The 15,725-nt window shown below is 40.3% G+C and overlaps 1 protein-coding gene across 4 annotated transcripts in view; it reads right to left on the bottom strand.

Annotated features, from left to right (window-relative positions):
- The window catches only part of AFG2A (AFG2 AAA ATPase homolog A), a 195,850-nt gene that overhangs the window by 146,951 nt on the left and 33,174 nt on the right, over positions 1–15,725 (bottom strand). For all 4 annotated transcript variants that reach the window (XM_063136432.1, XM_063136433.1, XM_063136434.1 and 1 more), the window contains 2 exons: positions 14,946–14,999; positions 13,326–13,405 (listed from right to left, as the gene is read on the bottom strand). In XM_063136432.1, coding sequence (XP_062992502.1) covers positions 13,326–13,405; positions 14,946–14,999 — 134 coding nt within the window. The remainder of the gene's footprint in view (positions 1–13,325; positions 13,406–14,945; positions 15,000–15,725) is intronic.

Below are 15,725 nucleotides of genomic sequence, written 5' to 3'. Positions count from 1 at the left end.
AAATAGCAAACGATGTTCAACATAAGCAAGTATAAAGTGATGCACAGAGGGGGAGGACACATTTATACTTATGGACTGAACTGGCAGCAACTGACCAGGAAATGGTGTTGTGGGGCACATTTTGAGCCAGATCTGACAATGCTTGTCCCTTATATCTGTACCATACACATGGTGGGAAATGAGAACATTTGTGTAACATTCAAACTAATCTATGTACATTAGGCAGAATACCCCACAGATGTCTGCAGCACACAACCACAGCAGCAATTAAAGTGCTGCCTAAGGATGGTGGGAAAATGTAGTAATAAAATACAGTCTGGAGTTCTGAGAAAAGATGTCATTTGGGCAAACACAAATGCAACCTGCAGGGAAGATGCAAGGACTGTGCACTTATTTTATTACACACAGAAGACTAATTAAGGCACTGCAAAGCACGAGACAATGGCTTGATTTGAATGTCAAGCTAAGTTAGGGCCAGCCCTTCCATGAGGCAAGGAGAATCCCCTGCTTCAGGTGGCAGAGAGCAAGAGTAGTAGAAAATAGTATGCTACCCCAACTGGAGGACATTTGCCACAGCGGAGCCGATGGGGACCTCCGGAGCTGTCTGCCCAGCGATACAACAGCAAATATATCCATACAGGTGGTCTCCTTGGACACCCCTCCCACAATACCTGGCTCTGAAGAACTCCTTCAGAACCAGGCATTCTGGCCTATGCAGTGAGTGGATGCGCCAGAGAGCCCTGATGTTTTCTGTCCCTCTGAGGCATTTGCTGCAGTGGGACAGTGGGGCTATCAGGGCTCTCTGGAGCATTCGTTCTAATTGAGCTTCATTGAGCCCTGTTAGCTCCACTCTGTATGCAGGTCACCCAACACAGCTCTTCAGAGAGGAGCAGCTTACCCTGTGCTAAGCCATTTTAGTGTGATGATAGGCGCCACGAGCCACATACTCCCCCCCCCCAGTGCAGCCACACAGCTTGCTGTGTCATCCGAACTGACAAAACTCCTAACTATGGTTTGTCACTCCAACCCATGATAAACAACCAGCAGTCACACATGCAGTTAGAAATTTTAAAGGCATTTTATGCCCAACTGTTTCACATTTTAAATCTGTCTTTTAAAATGTATAAACTGGATGTGTGATTGCTGGTGGTTTATTGTGGTTTGGGATGACATGTCATGTGCATCACATTGCCTGTGTATCACTTTGTATAGATGCTGAATCTTTTCTCTTAAAAAATTGATGTATTCTATGGATAACTTAAAATTATTCTTTAAAAAGAAAAAAAAACCTCTAACAACCTCATACCAGAAAAATAATATCAATTCAAGCAGACATCTCTACCAGTATTCCTAATTTTTCTAGGAAGCTTCAGAGGTAAAACATTCCCAAAATACCAAAGCCCCCTGCCTGCCAATGCACTCCCACACTAAAGTCACCCCAATCACAAAGCCTGAAGAATTTATTGAGTCTGACATTTCTGTCAGGCTTTCGCAGGAGGAAAGCTGTCAGCAAGGCACACCTGCCAGGTCAGACTTTTCAGTCCAACTACCATGGTTGTAATAAACTGTCACACTGTTTTATTTCCTTCCCCTCACAAGTCTTGGTGAAATATATCTTTGGCAAGACAAGGCTTTCCAGAGTACTTATTTTTAAAACCCTGTCTCAGTAACAGCAACAATCAAGATTGGTGACACCAACTTCTCTTATGGACATTTGCCAAGAAGACATAAAAAAACCCTGTTATTTTGGCTCTGTTATAACACTTGCTTTTATGAATTATCAATTCCCCAAGGATTCAATTGCATTTAAAAATAACTTTCTGACTTGTATTTTCTGTTGATATAGCCAAATCACACTTCATAACCGAGAGTATGCATGTTTTATCCCACACATAGACTGTACAAATGAACCAGAAACACATTGACCTGGTTTGTATAATATGGCAGAGCTCGTGTGGGTTATTTAACTTAAGATGAGCCAGAGTGCCAACAGGCAACACTGTATATCCAACCCTTGTCTGGGGGTTGCTGTGTCATGCAACCCTCATGCACGTGAGTTATGCAAGGGTTAAACAACCGTCATATAACCCATGGGCTTAGGCTTGTGCGAGGTTTTTTTGTAAACCCTGGCATAACCCCAGTTGCCAGATTCACACACCAACCTTGGACCTGGGGTAGATTTGCAAAGGGTAGCCATAAGCACCCTGCATACCGTGCACGATTACCATGGGTTAAATAACCTGTTGTGTCGTGTGAACCAGCTCATTACAAGCAGTCCTGAGACACAGAGATGGGAGGGTTCCGTAGCGTTATCCCTACATAACAAGTAGAGAAACCACAACAAAAAGTTGTGGTATATCCCTTGCCCTTAACTGTGCTCCTGGTCTTGAAGGGAGGGAGAGGAGAGGTTTCAGGCAGAGACACAAGGGGAAAGGATGTCATTTCCTCTACCCCTCTAAAAATGTCCTCTGCTGTGCTATATAGCACTATTAAGAATGTGTTATCACCATATAGCTGTGGGAGGGGGAGGTTTCCTGAAGAATGGGATAGAAAAATGTATGTCCTTTTTCTTCTGTGCCTTCTGATACCTCCTTATATAGTCATGAAGAGGTATTTTGTTTGTGTGTTTTTAATTCATGCCATGCATCTCCCTGACCCTGATGCCCATCTCTATGATACTATAAGCCATCAGGACTGAACCCACCTCCCACCATTTTCTTTTTGCCAATGGACACTCTCAACATTCTGTCCTCAGCATTCCACAGATCCTAGAACCAACCGAGCATAGGCCCTTTTCACATAATTTGAGTTGTTTCATTTCTTTCTTTTCTTTACAAACAAATATATTTCTGAGTATGCAGAACCCACTACAGTTGCATTTCACTTCCAGACAAATAGGAACCAGGCATCCAATATCAGGATTAGAGGAAATAAATGAGATCAGCAATGCAATGTTGCAGCATATCCTCACCCCCTAATAAGGGCACTCCTTTTCAAGGCCTGAGACAGCCTTGTATCTCTGTTCAGGCCTCATAGGGTAAAGGGAACTTGCAGAAGTGCAGAAGGGATAGAAGACAATTTTTTATCGCCAACACCCAAGGTCTTCCCCTGTTGTGCTACCTAGCATTAGAGTCCTACCAGATCTAAACTTGCCCTTTTTATAACAATAAACACTCCTGTACAGTATAGGAGCACACATCCTACCCCAACCCTAATCCCACCCTTCCAGTTTGCTTACTAAAAATTGTCAGGGGCTTGAGCAGATTGGTTCCCTCTTTCCCCATGTCCTCCATTTTCATTTTTTTTCATTTTTCTTTTTATTTTCCAAATCTCAACTGCCCTCAACCATAGACTTAAATAATCAGTGTTTCTGGTTTCTTTAGACCAGTGGTGTTTAACTTGTGGCCCTCTAGACGTTTTGGCGTACAACTCCCAACATCCCTCACCATTAAATATGTTGGCTAGGGCTGTTGGAAGCCGTATACCTAAACATCTGGAGAGCCACAAACTCCCCCACTTGCTTTAGAGTCTTCCTCTCCTCGCCACCCCCACATTCATAGGTTCTTGTCTAGTATTTTATCTGTGAGTGTGTGTGTAAAAATGTCCTTTTCTTTATAACAAAGAGAGTCCCAAGCATGTAGAAACCACTCACTTATTTTTGCGTAGCCCCATTTCCATTCTAAACTGACTGGCATTCGACTATCAGCATGTGCTCTTAGACAGAACCATCATCATTCTGAGGTACCCAATCGTAGTGAATGTCATGTCTAGCCCTGCTCCCCCTGGGTTGGAAGAAGGTGTTTCAGGTGATCAATCAGAATCAGACTCTGAAGTAGAGGAGTCGGCGCCAGAAACAGGCCAGCCTGTACCAGTGGGGGAGAAAGCTCTCAAGGGCTCTTTACAAGCTGGGAGTGAAACCTCTCCAGAGCTTATCTCATCAAGGGCAAATAATAAACAGTCAGTAGGAAGCCAACATTCTTCCGAGGGGGAGAACACGGAGAGGTTAGCTGATCCTAGAGTATGCCACAGACTAAAACAGACAGAGCTAAAGGAAGGTGAGAGAAAGACAGCCTGGCTGGTGTCCCGTCAGAAGCTGCATCACAACTAGTCTCTCTGAAGTTAACAAGGCTTGGGAAACCGCATTATTCTTCTTGAAAGGACAATTGTCTCACTTAGTTTGCATAGTTTTGCCTAAAGGAAAGTTCCTAGGGATAAAACTCTCTTCAGGTGGGAAGAGATGTTTATCGCCTGAATAAAGCTTTATGGATTACTTAGCAGTAATCCATAAAGCAAATTCAAAACAAATTCTTGTGATCTGAATTCTTAGTCAATTTCTTTTGCACTAGTGTCCACTTGGTGAATCTTTGGGTTCTAGTAAAAACAAAGTAGATCCCACAAGCCTGAAGTTTGCCTATTCCCAGAACAGATGATGTTAATAAAAAGTATTATGATATTTTTATAACTGGTATTTGAGGGTCCCCAGTGGAATTTTGGGAGCAGAGCAAATCTTATTCTCTGAACATTACTCACACAGAGACATGCATGATGTACATCAAAGTGAGTATATAAATCTTTCTTATATTCTAAGAAATACTTTTGAAATGTAAATACATACCAATTAACAATACACAAATATCCTAAGGTTTACAACATAAATACATTAATGGAAAAGCAACTGTGCAGTGGACCAAACAGAAATGCTTAATCTATGCTACTATTCTGTGTAAGAGTGGAACTTTGTATTTGCAGTGCAGTCCTTATACGTAATAAAAAGACGATCAGGTTTAATATTCCGATACTCTATTCTGCTTGCATACAGCTGTCCTTAAGAAAATGAACAGCATATTCTCCATTTCCTCTCTTTCTTTATTCCTCAGCATTTCTCTTTCCATGCATTCCTGAAAATTAATCAACCTGAAAACAGCAATCAATCATGCCTACTGGAGAAGCAACTAAAGTTTAATCTGGACGTACCACAGACTGCAATGTGGACACAAGCTGGATTTCACTTACAGCAGAACATTATATATCAATATTTAAATTCAATACCAGGGATTGCTGTTTGGAATATTAACAAACCCTGAAATATTTAACCTGTCTCATACCCAGTAAGAATGGTTTCCTCTCTGACACAGAAAGTGCACAGAATTCATATCTGTTTGCAAATCTTTAAAAAGCTAAAGGCTGAATATCAACTCACAACCAAATTACCATGCTGAAATGTGTGTTGAGCAATCTGTAAAGAGTTCAAAACATGATGAAGCAGTTGACTGTTTTGAAACGAAGGTTAAAGTTGAGTTTTGGTAATGCATGTGAAGCAGAAGAACTCAACAACACACATTCACAACAGGATATTTAGGTTGTGTGACCTGGCTCAGGGCTATGCTTTGCCGACATACTGTGCAAAAGGAAATCTGAAGAGTGGCACAGCTTTAAGGCTTTCTGAAAATCTGTTCAAAACAAAAAAATAAATAACTCTTTAAAGGCAATCTAGCTGAGTATCCCTTTGAAACTTACATTAAAAAAATCCTTAAAAGAATGAGGGAGCTGAGGTTTGAATACCTTCTATGCAAGACTGTTGGGGGTATTGGACCTTGTTCTTTTTTCTCTTTACACACTTCCTTTGGGTATGCTTATTTCTAGTTTGGGTTTTTGTTATATATCTATGTTGATGACACCCAGGTGTACCAATCTTATCCCAAGCTGAATACTGAGGTCTGGACCTCCTTGATGCGTTGCCTTTTAGACATCTCGTCATGGATGTCCTCTCATCAGTTGACGTTGAATATGGACAAGATGGTGTCATGGAAATGACCAAAGCTAAAAGGAAAGATTTCCAGGCAGGAAAGTCCCAATACAAAAGCTTTTATTCAGACTACACATGTAGAAGAGAGAAAGTTCAGCAAACCGAAAATCAGGCTCTCTGACATCTATTGACACTCTGAATTATTTTATACAATTTCAAAGCCCTTCACAGCATCCCTTCTTCCCCCTCCCTTTTCCCTTTGCTAGTTTACATTCTAATATAGTTGCAAGCTAAACTATACACCAGGAACAATTCACGCTCAGAAACTACAGCAATAACCGGTGCCAAGATCTCTGTGTTATTTGATAAGAGCCATCAGGGGGATGTAACTTAACAAAGCTGATTTAGAAACCTGCAAGGGGAACCAACTGTTTTTAGACAAAGAGGAAGATGATGCTCTTCCTGCCTGCATGCATAGGTCAAGAGTGTCAGAGTATTGTGATAGTTCTTCACAGATAGTTTCTGTGAATTTAGATTTCTTCATCAATGGAAGTCTTGGTCTTTCGTCTTGATCGTCCTGCCTGTCCCTTGGCTGTTCCTCCCCTTCTTCTCCATGGCTGTCAGGTGACCCCCCATCTCAGAGGACCATGGATCATGGGGTTCTGGGTAGATGATTGGCTGTTCCTTCACTCATTTCATTTCACTAACATCTGCAGGATCCGCCGTTTCCTGACCCCAAGACACGGGGCTTCTTGTTCATGCTCTGGCTGTTTCTCACCTGGGTTATTATAATAGCCTCCTGGCAGGTCTCTCTACTTCTTCGCTCCATCCTCTTACTCTAATATAGAACAGTGCTGTATATGCTGTAATAGATTTGCCCCATTATTCCCACGTTTCCCACTATTGCAGAGCATTGCATTGGTTGCCTGTCAGGGCAAGGACATATTTTAAACACATTTAAACTCCTTGTCTTGACTTTTAAAGCCCTGCACTCTTCCCTCCCTAGTTATTTGATGGAGTTGGTTGTATGGGATGCTCACAGATTCTGGACTTCTAGTGGTTTCTTGGACTAAGGTGGCAAATTCTAAGCTCTGGGCATCTTTCCATCTTGCCCCACGATTGTGGAATTCCCCCCCTCTACACTTTCGTATGGAACCAGAGCTGGACAAATTTAGACGAGGCCTGATAATCTATTTGTTCAAGTCAGAGCCATAGGTGTTGGTGTATGGAAGGAGGAACAACTGGTTTCATTTTGAGTTTTAAATTGTTTGTTTGTTTGTTTTAACTGATTGGTTGTGAATTAGTTTAATTTTTGGCTAGCAGTTTATCCAATGTGTATTTATTGATTTTTTTAATATTGCTGTGTTTTGCATGTTTTGGTTAATTAGAATGCACTCCGGTATAGAGCACAATATAAATTTGTGGTGGTGGTGGTGTTCATGAAAAACCCACTTTTATCCCTGTAAATAAATATAAATGTTTACATTATTATTGGTGCTACCACATAAATAAAATGCTAAAAGGAAAAGGGAGGAACTTGGCAGGTCTATGGACTGTGCAAGACATTCAGAAAACAGTAGAGAGTTTCAACAGCTAAAAGGTACCACTAGTAAGCGCTCCTGAAAAAAAGTATTTTATCTATATTTTGGAGGCATCATTGGGATTTGAACTTACTCTGGGATAAGATTCCCCTTTCACATGCAAGGGAACCTTACCTCTTAGATGTCACACACACACACACACACACACACACACACACACAGAGAGAGAGAGAGAGAGAGAGAGAGAGAGAGAGAGAGAGAGAGAGAGAGAGAGACCGAGACCAACCAGATATGGGATGTTTCCCAAAACCAGAATTATCCATGTTGTAGTCACAGTAGAAAGTTTAGGGTGCATCATCTACCATGCCAGAACTTATCAGGAAACAGAATGGAAATAGTATGCTTTATGATCAGGATCCTACAAATCTGATGTACATATGATGCTGTATTGGATTGTACATTATGCAAGGTGTTGCTACTATATTTGCTGGAAACAGCCCACTAAAGGGTTGAGGTTTAATGGTCAGGCTTATAGTGATAAATGCAGCAATTGCTACAGAAAACTGGAAGATACAAGGAATATTTGAAGGCTTTGTAAAGTTATGATCTTCCCTCACTTCTTCTGATGGAAGAATCTTTTACAAGGGTTGTTCAATACCCAAGTCATGGGACAAATGGAAATGCAACAAGTGTTTTTTACAGATGTATTTATTTCTTACATTTCTATACTGCCCAATAGCCAAAACTCTCTAGGCAGTTCACAACAATTAAAATCATAAAATGCCACATAAGATGCACTACAAAAGATCAGAAGTTTAAAGATACAGTATAAAATACAAGTAAACACCAAAATAAACCTAGCAGCAAAGAAAAGACTTAAAATATAGTAAGAGATTTAAAACAGAAACTGAAAGTTTAAAATGCCTGGAAAAATAAGGTCTTCCCCGTCGCTGGAGAGAGCACAACATAAACACGTGAGCATCTCTGGCAAGCTCATTACACAACCGGGGAGTCACAACATAGCACAGCTGCCAAGGCACAGAGAAAAAATCCTCAAGTACCACCTTCTAAAATCAGCCATCAAAGTGTGAGTAGAACCACTGCAGTGCAGTGCCTCCAACTCCCAATGCAGACAACCTATCCAGAAGGATACCATGGTTGATGGTATCAAAAGCTGCTGAGAAGTCCTAGAGAATCAACAGGACTGCCCTCCCCCTTTCCTTCTTTCGGCACAGGGCAACCAATGGCGTTTCAGTTCCAAAACCAGGCCTGAAGCCAGATTGAAATGGGTCTAGATAATCAGTTTCATTCAAAATAAAACACTGTCAGATGAAGAAGAATTTGAAGTAGAGTACCTGAAAACTAATGAGAATAGGGAGAAACAGAGTGCATGAGTGGTTTTGCTCCTGAAAGCATAAAGTCACTTATAATAATAATGAAGCTATTACAGTTGAATACCTGGACATCCTAGAGCAGGGGTAAGGAACCTGGGGCTGATGAGAATAAAAGTCAAACATAATCTGGACAACCACAGGTTCACCACCCCTGGCCTAGGATGTGCATATGGATAAGTGGAGCTGTTCTGTTGAGATTGTAGGAAGCAGAACAACTTCTGCAAAGAGCTTATCACACAAGAAGGTCACTGCAGAGACCGAGATGGATTAGCTAAGAACAGGGCAAGTGGTTATGTGTGCTAGTCATGCTGGATTAGGGTTACTACAGCCAAAAACGCAACAACGGGAAAGTCAATCCTCCAAGTCTTTTGCAACTCTGATGAATGAAATATCACAAAGAGAATGAGGAAGATATTCAAGTCAAATGAGACTCCCTCACAAGAAACTATGTTGACTATACATTTCCTTAGATATCCAAAACATGCACATGTTTCTGAAAAAACATTAGAATGAGGAAACAAATAGTTTAAGTATATGAGAAAATGTAGCTGAAATACATGAGATGACAGTACAACAGTCTTATTTTAATTGGCTGTGCTGTGTAGATAGTGGACAATTAAATAGATGCTCAAAGCTACAAAATAAGGTACGAAAATCCTGGGTAATCAGCTAACCAGCTAGGGATTAAAAAAAACGATTCCCCACCATAAAATGACACCTTTGCAATAAGTATCTCCAAGGGAAGAAACATGTTCACAGCCTTCTGACATAAGTTTCTCTCTTATTTCACCTTGTTTCCATTTGTAACTATAACCTGATGAGTTGGACCATGTGAAAATGCTTAATTGTGGTTAAGAGACTGAACTTTGGAATCAGACACTGCTTCCCCTCTTAGACACAAACTTCGCCTTCCCCCACCGCTCTTAGCCATGGTTCATTGTTATGTCTATGCTGCCCTTAACCAAGGATAACGCTAACCAAAGCACACTCATAACCTAGAAAGCATAACTGTTTTCAAAAGCTGAGGTGGCTTGGCATAGTAGCACTTTTATCCATGGGGCTTAAAGGTACCAGACCATCATTGATCTAGCACTGGGATATAGTTGCCATAAAGGAACATGGGACCTAAAAACTGGCTGAAGGAGAACTTACTTTTTAAGAAGACATTGGTCCTATTCTGGCATTCTGTACCCAAACAGAGCAAGCATGCAAGGCAAGGGAGCATTCCAGCTCCATTCCCTCTTCACATTTGTCATCTTCTACTAGTGGAGGGTGATTGTCCTATACCAGGAGAGGTTCCCCACACAAGCCAAAATGAATGTGGAAAATCTCCATGGATACAGGAGACTAATCGGATGCAGAATGCCTGAATAGGGCTATTTACTTTTGATTTCAAGGGAAGGAAGAATGTATACTTTTTTTTTTTTTTGGTATAAAGGAAAATATTCTATTTACTGTGATAATAATAACCTCAAATTTAAGTTGCTAAACCTATATTTATTCTGTATTATTTTCAGGTGATGATCAATGACAGCTAAACCTGATGTCTATAGGTTTGACTATAGATTTCGGTCTATGACTGCTCTTTGACTATTCAGCCAATTCATTACTGCAGAACCAGAACAAAAAATAAAATATCCATATGCATTTAAAGTATAATCTAATGGCTAAGGTTGAAAGCACAGTGGTTACCCTTCTTCACATAGGCTTACCCCACTCCCATAGGCCTTATATAGTTCTAAGCCTTCAATAATGTACAGCAAGGGACTGGTATTTTAAAAAAGGAATTTAACAGTAGTGTTCTCTCCAACCCACAATTTTTCATGCCTGGAACTGCTTATAAAAAACAAAAAGGAACAAACATGTCTATTGCCCCAAACTCCCCACAATTCTACATATATAAACAGCATCCTATTTCCAAAGCACGTAGATATCCAAAGTTCAGCAAACAGACTGTCTGAACAGCATTTACACAGAACCATGTTCATTCATCACCTTCAAGTTTAATTACTAAGCCATTTCCTCTTGGCAATCTCTACCGGTCAGTGGAATTAGGTTTTACATGGTCAGGATACCAAGGAATTACAAGTACCCATAATTCTCTGCAGCTGCACAATTTGTTAAGAATCTGAAGCTTTGAAAAGGAAAGGATTATTTAGGAACGAACATTCCTCCTCGCATATAGTTGTATCTGGAACATTCATGTGGACATGACCTTAATGCAGACTTTTCTGCAATACTGCCAAGAATACATTGCTAACTAAAGGAAACCCAATATTAGTCAAAACCACAGAGAAATAGGAAAAGCAACCATTTCTTCAGTAGTACAGATTGTTCCTTATTGTACATTTGGACTATGGATTGCCCAGTTCCATTTAATATATGCCAAATACACCCCTGCTTTTGGGGGGAATTTATTAAATACGCTAACTAATCTTACTGCCAAACAAGTATTACGATAGTCAGCAGGAACAACCACAACACCTCAAAACAAACCTTCTCATTTTATTCTCTCAATTCAACTTTGGAAATCCATCACATTTCCTTCACCATCCCATTTTATTAAAATCTGCAGATAATCATGCATAATTCTTCTATTGCTCTACTGCCTTAACAATTTTCTTGCACCCTTCCTAAACCTAGGCATCTCTAAAGTCTAAAGTCTTAAGGAGGTAAAACCAGTTTCAGAAAATCTTTCTATCGTCACCCCTAGCCTCCTACAACTACATTTTTTTTGCTGTGAATATGTTTTATGTGGACAAAGAGATGAAGCACTGACCAGCACATTTCCACATAATTCAAGGTAATAGGGGGAACTATTGTATCAATTGACAACAATACGGCAAAATCCTCCAAATGCAGCCACTCTGTCTGCCCAGGAAAAGAGTAAGCACTACCAATGAAGTTGTTGCCCTACGTTACAACTTAGAAATACTTCTCAGTCAGGGTCAAACTAAACATTACTCTGAAGACATAGGTAGCAACAATGTGTTTTTTCCTTATTGTAAAGTAAGCTGCAGTCCCAATCAATGAATCCCTTTCTGGCAATGCAAATTGCAGGTGCAGGGGTCTTGATCCAAACAGGCCTGTAGCCTGAGTCAATGTGTTAAATCCACCTAACCCAGCGCCCCAGGTTGAGGAAGGCTGACCTAACCCATCATGCTAGGATCCCAATCTGGATTGGGCCCCATGCATACTTTTGAGTACCAAAAAGTAACATGTAGTTTGATCCTAAGAGGACTAATTTACGCATCCAGCAAGTGAGCGCATCGGGGGTGTACTGGGTTTCAAAGTAGCCTTGTGATCAGGCGAACTTCAGAAAGAAGCCCCAAAGTAAGTGCTGAGTTATGTCGCAGGCATAATCTTCCTTCTGCTTCAGTTATACGGAAAACATACATAGCTGCTTCATGATTTACATTTTCCTACTTCGTATATGGAGACAGGCTGCTGATATAGGAATGCTATTCTAAACTACAAAAAATTAGCCACCTGCAGCATCCTGCATTCCAGATACTTTTTTTCTTTTTCTTTTTTACAAATCCTGCCAATTAATGGAGGAAATTATAACCAGAAGATTTTTAAAGCAGTATCTATAGGGAAAAGACATGGGGTGTTTAACAGCAGCAGCATGTTCTGCAGAGAAAAAGCACCAGGGAACTAAGGAGACAATATCAACAGGTGTTTCCTTGAAAGGTTCAATCTGGTTATAGAAGAGGAAATGGATCTCTGGAGGCTGCAAATCATTACCATCTCTAATGCATTTGCAAATTCCTACTGTGGAAAATCAGCCTGTAAAAACAGGCCACTTCCAATAAGTGCCTTGTCTGGTTTCCTACACCGTTTAATTTCAGATGAATTTTATGAGAACTACGTTACATATTTCACCTCCCATATGGTTCAGATTTGACAATAAAATATTTGTGTCCTGCTCTGCTCTTTCCTAGGCTCCAAAAACAGATGTCTCCAATGGAACATGACTACACAAGGTCATACTCCAAACAACTACTAGGCCAAGGTTGCATTTCCCCCCCATCTCCATCCATCTCCAGATAAAATGATAGGCTTAGGAGGTGCATCTGCCAGAGATAGTGAAACATTCTAAATGAACACACATTTTCTATTTCCCCCCTCGTAACAGCTTTTTCATTATACTGGGTAACTTCTAATCATATAAAAATTCTGTATTTGACATGTTTCGTTCTGTAATAATTACTTTGGACATTTTTAATAATGCTTTGGAGAATGTTTAAAGTGTATAAATCTTAGGAAAGGATAGAGGGAATACAGTGAGAAACTGTAGGGGTACAACCAAACTAAATTCAGATTACTTCAAAGGGCAGAAACTAGCAAACTAGCTTTTGTTATCTTTCACTTAAGTTTCAAGTCTAACAATACAGATCTACATTTTGCTGTGGCTGACCAAGAGATTATTGCTCTAGTAATTTTACATCCTGTTCAAGCACGCAAGAGACAGCTTTTGGTGTTACAAACCAACAGATTTTTTAAAAAAATCTTATTAATAAAGTACACACATTTCATGTGGAAGTACAAAGCAATAAAAGATCTGGAGCCTTGGACCACAAATCTCAAGGAAATACTTTACAGAAATATGGATTTTCAGTTTTTATAAGTAAGTTATCTTACCTCCCTCGTTCTACTGCAAGGGCATCTATTTCATCGAAGAACAATATGGATGGTGAAACAGTTCTGGCTTTCCTAAATATCTGACAAAAACACAAGAAGGTAACTCACACAAAGACCCCACACACATTTTAAGAGACCCTCAATTTAAATCTCAGTGGGTAAATAGCACAGTTTGAGGCCCCCAATAAAGTGCCCTCTGGTGGGTCCCCACTCAGCAGCACATGGCTACAAGACGTCCACCATTCTAATTACCCAGAATGCCCTTGACACAGCATTGCTTTGGGGCATTGTGGATAATTAAAATGACAGGTGGCTCACAGATTCAGCTGTCTAGAATAGTGGACCTGGGCCAGCATCAGCAATGGGCCCTACAGACCTGGAAAGGTACCCGAACATGTCAGGCACTTAAGTGGGCATAACCTGAAATACTCTTTTGCCTCTTTTGTAATTAATTTGAAATGTTATGTTAATATTGGTGAAATAACCTGTTTATTATTGTTATGATGTACTATTGTAATTGACATATAAGTATACTATGGGCATTTTTTGTGGAAAAGCGACAAATAAATTAAATGATGAGATTCCAATTATTCTCTGTACAAGAGCAAATGTTGTTGGAACACAGGGGTGAGGTACCATTTTTAGCCCGAGTGCTGAATTGATCTGGGTCCAGACACTGGGGGCCACAAGCCAGCGATAAGTGGAGTCACTGCTGGCATGTTGATGTTGAAGTTTAACATAGAATAGTAGAGTTGGAAGGGGCCTATAAGGCTATCAAGTCCAACCCCCTGCTCAATGCAGGAATCCACCGTAAAGCATACCTGACAGATGGCTGTCCAGCTGCATCTTGAAGGCTTCTAGTGTGGAAGAACCCACTACCTCCTTAGGTAATTGGTTCCACTGTCATACTGCTCTAATGGTCAGGAAGTTTTTCCTGATGTTCAGCCGAAATCTGGCTTCCTGTAACTTGAGCCCATTACTCCATGTCCTGCACTCTGGAATGATCAAGAAGAGATCCTGGACCTCCTCTGTGTGACAAACTTTTAACTACCTTTCAACATCATCATATTATATCCTAGAAGGATTTGAGGTTTGCTGTTGTTTCACAGTAGACATTGAAAACACTCAAGGATCTGTATTGGAATAAGTGCTATTTAATTCATTCAAAATTATCTGAAGTGGCCAGGTCTGCAGATGATGTGACATTATTTAGAACAGTGAAAACCCAAGTGCACTGTGAAATGCTCCAAAGGAACTGGCCAAGCAGTAAATAACATTTAAACGTAGTTAAAATGATCCTGTTTTTAATTGCTGGAGGCTTGCACTGGAGGAACGGAGTAAGCAGCCTTTGTGGGAAATGGGGTGGGGGAGGAGGTTGGACATGTTGGTGGGCACACGCCCTTGGGGACTGGACATGCTGTCCTCCTTTTTGGTTTCCAAAATATGGTCAGCCTAAACATATAAGCATGTCAGAAAGCACAGAAGACTGGTATAATATAAAATATGTGAACACTAATTACTGAGAAGAAATGGCTGCATGATTTTAAAAAGTGTGATGTAACTAAATAGCTGTTAGTAAATACTATACATCTTTGTACAATTAAGTTCATAACAGCTTACCTCTCTGACTGCACGTTCAGATTCTCCAACATATTTGTTCATCAATTCAGGTCCCTGCATCAGAAAAAGCAAGTGACTTTCACATACTTGTAATTTTGTGCAGCATTTTACCTTGAAAATAGCACTGGCAAGTATTTATTTTATTTATTATTTTAAAAAGATAGCCCGCTGCACTGTTTCCTGGATAAAGCTGGTCTGGTCACTGGAACACATGCCTTGGTCACCCGTAGATGAGATTGCTGCAAACAACTTTGCACGAGGCTGCCCTCAAAACGCATTTTGAAACCTCAACTGGTACAAAATGTAGTCAAACTGTAGTCTGGGGCCTATTTTATGGAGCGTATTGTTTTGATTTTGTTCAATCTGCAGTGACTTCAAGTTCATTTCTAATTTTTCAGGCTTAATTCAAGGCACTAGTTATTACCTATAAAACCCTGAACTATTTGGAAGCAGGAGACTTGAAATACCTGTCCACCCACTGCACTCAACATCCCAAGTCCTCTTTTTTTCTAACCCCTGCCCTGTGCATCTTTGAAACTCAAAGGGAAGTGATTGTTTCATTTCTGTGTTCTGTACAGCACCTAATACTATGTTAACAATAATATATATATATATATATATATATATATATATATATATGTGTGTGTGTGTGTGTGTGTGTGTGTGTGTGTGTGTGTGTGTGTGTGTGTGTTAAGGGGGACTATTAGGCCTTGTGTGTGTGAAAAAGGGAAAAGAAAACATCTGCATTTTTGGTGTGGAGGCCCACTGGATACCTATAGT

This window comes from Elgaria multicarinata, chromosome 10, assembly GCF_023053635.1.
Source record: "Elgaria multicarinata webbii isolate HBS135686 ecotype San Diego chromosome 10, rElgMul1.1.pri, whole genome shotgun sequence".
Lineage (NCBI taxonomy): Eukaryota > Metazoa > Chordata > Lepidosauria > Squamata > Anguidae > Elgaria > Elgaria multicarinata.
Note: the sequence above shows the minus strand (reverse complement) of the source record. Positions and strands in the feature narration are given on the sequence as shown.